The following is a 9,045-nucleotide window of genomic DNA, read 5'->3' as shown; positions in this document are numbered from 1 at the left end:
ATCAAAGTACATTTAAATAACATTCATTATCCCATAGCCATAATCTGTGTATTTGAATATGTCGTCTTAGCTCTACATGTACAGAATGTGTTGACAAACCTTAAAGTGACTCATTCAATTCCCTTGGCTTTGAGTTCGTCTCCCACTCGGCTGAGATAATCAGGGTCTGGGTATCCATAGCTGCCAACACAACAACAGAAACTCAGGGACTTCATATGGACTAGTAGTGTGCATTAGTTAGAGCTGTTCCAAATGTCGCTTCACAATTCAATGCCTCAGAAACAGTTGTGATTAACAATAGTAAAATAAATATAAATATATAAATATATATATATATATATATATATATATATATATATATATATATATATATATATATATATATATATATATATACAGTGGGGGAAATAAGTATTTGACCCCTTGCTGATTTTGCAGGTTTGCCCACTTACAAAGAATGCAAAAATCTACAATTTTAATCATATATACATTCTAACAGTGAAAGACAGAATCCCAAAGAAAATTCCAGAAAATCACATCATATGAATTTATTAAAATTGATAACCATCTGATGAGGAAAAACAAGTATTTGACCCCCTGGACAAACAGCATGTTAATATTTTGTAGAAAAGCCATTATTGGCCAGCACAAACGGTTTTTATAGTTGGTGACAAGGTTTGTGCACATTTCGGCAGGGATGTTGGCCCACTCCTCCCTGCAGACAGCCTCCAAATCATTCAGGTTCCGAGGTAGTCGCCTGGCAACTCGAATTTTAAGCTCCCTCCAAAGATTTTCAATCGGATTTAGGTCTGGAAACTGGCTAGGCCACTCCAGAACCTTGATGTGCTTCTTCTTCAGCCACTCTTTTGTTGCTTTGGCGGTGTGCTTAGGGTCGTTGTCGTGCTGAAACACCCATCCCCGACCCATCTTCAGCTCTCTCACTGAGGGAAGGAGATGTCGGTCCAGAATTCCACGATACATGGCCCCGTCCATCCTCCCCTCAATACGATGGACTTGTCCCCTCCCCTTGGCTGAAAAGCACCCCCAAAGCATGATGTTGCCACCACCGTGCTTGACGGTGGGGATGGTGTTCTTTGGGTTGTACTCTGTGTTCTTTGCCCTCCAAACACGACGAGTTGAGTTGAGGCCAAAAAGTTCTATTTTGGTCTCATCTGACCACATCACCTTCTTCCAGGCCTCTTCTGAGTCGTCCAGGTGGTGAATGGCGAACTTCATGCGGGCCTGTACATGTTTCTTCTTGAGCAGGGGGACCTTGCGTGCGCTGCAGGATTTCAATCCATGACGGCGTAGTGTGTTACCAACCGTTTCTTTTGTAACTGTGGTCCCAGCTGCCTTCAGTTGATTCATCAGTTCCCCCGCTTGTGGTTTTGGGATGATTCCTCACCGTTCGCATGATCAGGGACACCCCACGAGGCAAGATCTTGTGTGGAGGCCCAGACCGAGGGAGGTTGGCGGTGGTGTGGTGCTTCTTCCATTTCCTGATAACTGCACCGACAGTTGATTTTTTCTCTCCAAGTTGCTTTCCGATTCTCTTGTAGCCCATCCCAGCCTTGTGCAGATCAATAATCTTGTCCCTGATGTCCGTAGAAAGCTCTTTGGTCTTGCCCATGGTGGTGATGTTGGATGCTGGTTGTTTGGGTGTTGACAGGTGTCTTTTATACAGGTAACGAGGTGAGGCAGGTGTATTTGATGTAGATAATTGCGGATTGGGGCTGTGTCTTAAAGAAAGACTAACTGGCTTGTAGGAGCCAGAATACTGGCTGTTTGTCCAGGGGGTCAAATACTTGTTTTTCCTCATCAGATGGTTATCAATTTTAATAAATTCATATGATGTGATTTTTTTGGAATTTTCTTTGGGATTCTGTCTTTCACTGTTAGAATGTACATATGATTACAATTGTAGATTTTTGCATTCTTTGTAAGTGGGCAAACCTGCAAAATTAGCAAGGGGTCAAATACTTATTTCCCCCACTGTATGTATGTATGTATGTATGTATGTATGTATGTATGTATGTATGTATGTATATATATATATATATATATATATATATATATATATATATTTTTTTTTTTTTTTTTTTTTGTTTTGAATGAATTCCAGGATACATCTTTTGGTTACATCACTGTCATGTCACCCAGATAATGTACTAACACAGGTACACAGCCTATGAAGTAGTTGTTTAACCCCCCCCTTTTCATTTGTGTTGCTATGAATGTGTATAGGGTCAAGTGAAACCAACTAGCATAGCTTTAGCTCAACAGTCCGACCCACAATCACTTCTATAATTACAATTTGGCATATCTAAACAAAATCACCAACTACCATCAACAGTCATACCTCTTAGGACCTTAGCTAATGTTAGCAACTCATTGCGGTTAAACAAAGAAACCGCAATTATGTAAAAAAATAAATTGTAATAGGCTTAGCATTAGCCCTTAGGTGTGCTTCCTCTCAAATCATATGAGACTGCTGTACTGATCATTTAGCTCACAGAAATAAGTTTATCTTGCCATAAATACAAAGATGTACAAATAAAGGGTTTGCATGCAGTACAGGGAAGGAAATCATTTTGTGTGATTCCCTGAGAGGCACTGCAATTACATGTAGTAGAATATGTGATGTAGGACTGCACCATATGAGGAAAATATCTAATGGTGATTATTTTGACTGATATTGCGATGTGATTCACGATACTGCAGGGAATGCTCATTTTTGTAGCATTATTTTTATTTCAATTAAAAAAATATTAAAATTAAAAAAGTTTAAATGATAATAGTGTGATTTATGTGAGGATCTGTACCAAACAAAGATTTTTTTCTCTAGTCTGTAGGAGAGGATTTGTCTCTGCAGCACCACAATACTTCATCCACAATGGTTTGACACATATTTTGCCTTTAACAAATAATTCATTCCCCTGCCATTTTGGATATTCAAGGTTTCCACAAGTTAAATTTAAAGCTCGGTGCGTAATCACGGAAGGCTTGTTTCATGTGGACAAGCTGACAGTGTTGTTGTCATCACTTAGATTTCCTCATGGGGGAGACAGAAACTACACACTATAGCTTTAAGACTTTTCAAGACCTTTTTAATACCATTTAGAATTAAATTTAATACCAACTTAATGAACATCCGGTCAAGAGTATGTAGGATATAATGGAATATCAGAAAGGGTTTTGGGGTGTAAAAATAACTGTTTACCAGGTACTTGAACCTACATATTGTAGTACTCAATACATAAGTTCTTTGTGCCAAAACAATGGAGTTATGAGTTATTTCATCTTATGAAAGGATAAAATAAATGTTAGACCTTTGTGAACGAAATTTAAGACTTTCTAAAGAAATGTAAGACTTTTAAGGTCTTATTTTTCAAATATATTTAAGACATTTTAAAGACTTAAAACCCTGCGGATCCCCTGATATTGCACTAGTCCATTTTGTGATTTCAATGAAAGTGCGATTAATTGTGCAGCCCTAATGTAATACACATCAATAAGAGTCCTTACTGAGTCGGTCCCCCATGCGTGGAGGTTTTGTGGTGAATATCGTTCCATGTGACCATGTTGTTCCTGCCGCTGGTGGTGGAGCGACCCACAGTGAAGACCAGTCTCTGATCGAAGGCCCGCCTCAGCAGTTTGAGGATCCGTTGACCCTCTGAGGAGTCTGGGAGATAGGCTGTACGGGACGCACCTTCATATGGCTGCCCGGGGTTAGGATGCTCCTCCTGCAGACACACAGGAGAGCTCGCTCTGCTTAACCATGGAAGTTGGTTTTCAAGTGACTAAGGGTCCACAGCTTATTTTAGGACCAGTTGGTTTCATTTTAAAACATACATATCATGAAAAAAACATATTGATGTAGGTATTTGCAGCGATATTGTAGGGTTGACTATTGGTGCTTTCACAAAATAGTAACACAATGAGAGTTTAGATAAATAATCACCAATAATGTTTATACAATGACTAAGTGGGTGAAGGCAAATAATAAAACAGCTAGTAGGTCTGCTAAGTTCAGAAAATGACATCACTTTACTGTAATGCAGCCTTTAACACCAGGAAAAGACAACAATTAACACTTGTCATATCACGATATTACCATATCCAAAATGTCAGACAATATCTAGCCTCATATATTGATGTTGATATAATATCGATATATTGCCCAGCCCTACTTGATTCTCTGACAGTTCAGCGATGTAAGAGTCTCACTGGGATGCTTCTGGTGGTCCTGTAATTTTGAGACCTTTGTTCAGTGATGACGACTGAGATAACTCCATTCATACACTGTGAGACGAGCTGAAAGCTCCTGGAAAGGCTAGTAAGTACCTTGAGTTAAGATACATTGTTTTTTTTTGTCAAATAGGCTACTGTTTTCAAGGTGAAAATTTTAATTAAACGGTTTTTTGGGTCCTACCTTTTGTATGCCACTTGGAATGTAATAATGGATGATAATTGTTCCATATTTCTCATATCCAGGCAGAGTTGTGGAGCTTGTGGTGGACCTCATCTCACCTCCATCAGGTTGTGTCCCTGTCAAAGTGCCGTACAACTCTCCACACGTCGGGCACACAGGCTTGTAGTCGAAGGCTGTTTTCAGACAGTCTCTGCAGAATGAGTGCTTGCACCGCAGAGTCTTTTTCTCGGCGGTTGCTATCGGTTCCATACAGATTGGACATGGCTCTTCTTCTGGATCTTTGCTGCGTGTAGATAAAGGACCCGAGGTTCTGCTGCGTGGAGCTTCTGCTGGACCTTTGTTCACTGGACTCTTGCTAGAGCTCGGCCTGTTTTGTGAAAGGAACTCCTTTAAGTTAGCAATGTGCACAAAAGGCCCGATCACAGTTACTTCAGATCTTCTGTGGCTGGGCTTCAAGAGGAGGCGTGGAAATCTCTTCTGCAGTTCTTTGTGGTCATGCGGACCCACAGGGACAGATGTGCACTGCAGGTCAGAGGCAGTCCGCTGGTAAAATGTGATGAATCGCTGTCTGACAAAGTCAGCACGGACACGGTGCGAGGAGCCATGGAGCGATCGGAAAATCACCCGTACTGTGCCGCTGGGTTTATAGTGTACTGTTCTGGGGTCAGGCTGTCTTTCAATGGCAATGCTGTTCCCTTGAATTTTCTCAAGTTCTTGCGCACATCTTTGCTCAATGTAGGCCATAACAACCCCTGATACTTCCACAGGTTTGACATGAGGTGAAGCATGCTCTTCCTGCTGACGGGTTGATCCTCGTGTGACGGGACTGAAGCTAGGCCTCCATGACAGTTGGGTTGTCAGCTGCTCCAGCTCCTCATAGGTTCCTCTCACTATGTAGCAGGAAGCTTTATTCTCAGGACTGTACGGTTGAAGAATCCTCATTAAGCTTCCAGAGTCTTCGTAAGCGGTTTTATCAATGATGAGATGGATGTCTGTGATAAACTGCAAAAAGACAGCTGAAGTTAGCCATTAGCTACATACATACACTCACCTAAAGGATTATTAGGAACACCATACTAAGACCGTGTTTGACCCCCTTTCGCCTTCAGAACTGCCTTAATTCTTCGTGGCATTGATTCAACAAGGTGCTGGAAGAATTCTTTAGAAATGTTGGCCCATATTGAGAGGATAGCATCCCCCACACCATTACACCACCACCACCACCAGCCTGCCCAGAGGTAACAAGGCATGACCGATCCATGTTCTCATTCTGTTTACACCAAATTCTGACTCTACCATCTGAATGTCTCAACAGAAATCAAGACTCATCAGACCAGGCAACATTTTTTCAGTTTTCAACTGTCCAATTTTGGTGAGCTCGTGCAAATTGTAGCCTCATTTTCCTATTGTTAGTGGAGATGAGTGGTACCCGGTGGGGTCTTCTGCTGGTGTAGCCCATCTGCCTCAACGTTGTACGTGTTGTGGCTTCACAAATGCTTTACTGCAGTAACTGAGCAGATTGGGAAATACTCAGACCAGCCCGTCTGGCACCAACAACCATGCCACGCTCAAAGCTGCGTTGATCACTTTTCTTTCCCGTTCTGACATTCAGTTTGGAGTTCAGGAGATTGTCTAGACCTGGACAACACCCCTAAATGCATTGAAGCAGCTGCCATGTGATTGGTTGATTAGATAATTGCATTAACAAGAAATGTAACAGCTGTTCCTAATAATCCTTCAGGTGAGTGTACATGCAGTGTGCAACATAGTTCTACTCAGACATTTGATAATAGACACATGAAATTTGTCTCTGATGGCGATGAAAGTGTGATACGGAGCATTACATTATAAACAGGTGAAACAACTCAAGAATGCTAAGAAAGGTTTTTAGGAAGGCTCAAAGCCTCTTCATCAGAGCTTTGATACTGCTGTGCCTTGAAGTTGGGGCCAACTTCTCCACTGGTCTGTTATTTCTGTGTTCCTTTCATTGTAAAGTACACTGAGACCATGTCTTATGGTGATTTTACCCTTTGAATAAATGTGCTTGATTGATTGATTGATTGATTGGCTGTAGATGGTCTAGTCTCACATTGATCAATTCCAATGGTGTGTTCAGGTCGGTGTTGTTTTGTCATCTCATGAAGTCCAAATTTTACCACCAAGAATTTTCCCTCGAACAGCTATCATATCATAACAACCTGAGAAGAACTCTCAGCAGAGTTTACCATTATCATTATTATTAAGAACAATAAATAATAATAAGTAAATGCGGGCCTATTTTGTATAGCACAGCTTGATTTTTACCAGATTGTGGGTAGCGGGCAACATGCGAGGGTAAAGGTTAACGTTACTGGCGTATTCATTTGAATTTGCGAGCTTTTATTTTGAAAGTCAGACGCCGAAAACAAGGAACGATAAGAGTGACCTTATTTAGTTTTGTGGCTAACTTTTAGAACACTTCTCCCGCTAGAAAATCAAACATGTTGGTTTGCTTTGCGACTGAAATCCAAAAGGTCCGATATCAATTCGCAGGAAATGTCTACGTCTTTTTTCAGAAAAACAACATGGGTAAAACCAAACCTTCACCCACTATAACATCTGTTTCTGCTTTCACATCTCAGCTCCCTTTAGCCTGCTTAGCTATCTAAATGTACATGTGGGGCCTACCTCCATACTGCGGAGCTCTTGTGAACTGTAGCAGCGCCGTGTTGTCGTCTCTCTGAACTAAGCGCTGACCTGCTGCTGCTTTTTGCTTTCGCTTTCAGCTTCGGGTTGTCTGCCGCGTTCACCGGCTGTCTGTCAGCGAGCCCTGGCGGTGACCATATATATATATATATATATATATATATATATATATATATATATATATATATATATATATATATATATATATATATATATATATATATATATATATATATATATATATGTATATGTATATGTTATATAGACCAATAGACCCCGTTTCTCTGGACGGAGACCAGTGAAGGATATTAGAAGCACTTTTCCGCTGTGACCATGGGGCGGTGACCATGGGGCGGTGACCGGGTAACCAACAACATGCCCGGGGCCCACGCGAAGGCCCCATCCATCCACGTGGTCACAGTTCCTCCGCTCCAGCCCCGCCCACATCCAGGACGTCAACAGTGCTGCGTTCATAACGTGTGAGAACTTCGGGTGTCTCCCATTGTCCGGTCCTATTTAACCCCTGTGTTGTCTTCCCGTCGACCTGCAACTTTTTCTTTTTCTGGGTCAACATTTTCTCACTTTTCCCGACGTTTTTGTCACTTCTTTCCAAGTTTTTTTTAAATTTTCTTTTTTAGACATTTTGTCCATTTTTTCAGTGTTTTTTTTTTTCTCCTTCAAATGCTATACAGTTGAATAAAACACGCCCAAATTCAATGAAAGTAGTGAACTGATCTAGCCTGACGAGCCAGACCCACATCCAGATGTAGGTTCTGGGAACTCACCATCGATGGAGCTCGATCCGAGGGGCGGGATAAACGGTTGTCTTTCAAATTCCCTCTGCACGTAATAGGATAGGGCAACAACCAGGCAGAGCAACGAGAATGTAGCGGAGCTCGTTGATAGATTAAACTTTTGCCGTATCCGGCCAGCAAAACTCCAAACACATCTTCCTTTTTTAAGAATGATTTCTGTGCCGTTCTTTGTTCTTTTATCAAAGAAAAGCTGAACTCCAAGTCTTCCAGAAGTCCGTTGTTCCCAGCAGCAGCAGCCATAAGCCCCGCCCACCGACTCTATACACAATGTGATTGGCCTGACCAAAATTTGGTTTTTGCAGCTTGAAAGTCAACGGAGAGTGCCTAGACCCCCCCTGGCTGCCAAATAAATTTGCTGCCACTAGGGGGAGTCTAGATTTCTAGGCTAGAACTGATCATTTATTTTACGGAACCATCCACGTTATTTTTAATTTTTTTGACAATGTGGTTGAAAGAATCCCAAATTCTCTGATAGGCCTATAGCTAGAAACTTTTTGAAAACAATAGGACAATAGGAGAGTTAAATTGCTCCAATGAATAACTTGAAGCTCTGGCTGTCTAACACAAATCTGGTCTTGGTCTTGTCTTGGTCTTAAAACTCTCAAAGTCTTGGTCTTGTCTCAGTCTCGATACACTGTGGTCTTGGTGATGACTTGGTGTTTCTTGTATGTTCTGTATGGTGCTGTGTGCCTTGGTGCTGAGCAGCAATTTCCCAGTTTGAGATCAATAAAGTCTATCTATCTATCTATCTATCTATCATTTGGTGTTTTAAAAGCATGAGATTCATATAGCCTATCCCAATGCTGTTATAGAAATATTAGTCTCAAATAGCCAGACCTATCCCCAGGTGTGGACCAGATATTGTATAGGCTACCTTCAAGGCTCAAACTGGGGGGCATGCTCCCCTGGGGAGATTTCTTTCCCATTTACAGCAGCTATATAAACTATTTCATGATAGTTGCTAAGGAAAAAAAAAATCATCCTGTAGAGCCTATTCTATATCCATCGGTAATTGTTTTATATCTACCTGTAATTGTTCTCCAAGTGTCTTCATCATTCTGAAACCTCACAACATATGCTGAGAATGACTTATTTTCACTCCTGCCACCTAAA

The 9,045-nt window shown here is 41.2% G+C and overlaps 1 protein-coding gene across 3 annotated transcripts in view; it reads right to left on the bottom strand.

The window, feature by feature from the left end:
• si:dkey-3h3.3 (E3 ubiquitin-protein ligase DTX3L) overlaps positions 1-7,268 on the bottom strand; it is a 9,433-nt gene extending 2,165 nt beyond the window's left edge. The window contains exons 1-4 of one of the 3 annotated variants that reach the window (XM_028577936.1): positions 7,100-7,268; positions 4,433-5,434; positions 3,526-3,743; positions 100-180 (exon numbers count right to left, since the gene is read on the bottom strand). In XM_028577936.1, the coding sequence (XP_028433737.1) occupies positions 111-180; positions 3,526-3,743; positions 4,433-5,434; positions 7,100-7,105 (1,296 nt within the window). In that variant the 5' untranslated portion in view covers positions 7,106-7,268 and the 3' untranslated portion in view covers positions 100-110. Of the gene's footprint in view, positions 1-99; positions 181-3,525; positions 3,744-4,123; positions 4,262-4,432; positions 5,435-7,099 lie in introns of those variants that run through there. The other 2 variants (XM_028577937.1, XM_028577938.1) reach the window with 2 other exon arrangements.
• Positions 7,269-9,045: the final 1,777 nt, after the last annotated feature.

This window comes from Perca flavescens, chromosome 5, assembly GCF_004354835.1.
Source record: "Perca flavescens isolate YP-PL-M2 chromosome 5, PFLA_1.0, whole genome shotgun sequence".
Classification (NCBI taxonomy): Eukaryota; Metazoa; Chordata; class Actinopteri; order Perciformes; family Percidae; genus Perca; species Perca flavescens.
The sequence above is the reverse complement of the archived record's forward strand: the minus strand, read 5'-3'. Positions and strand labels throughout refer to the sequence as shown.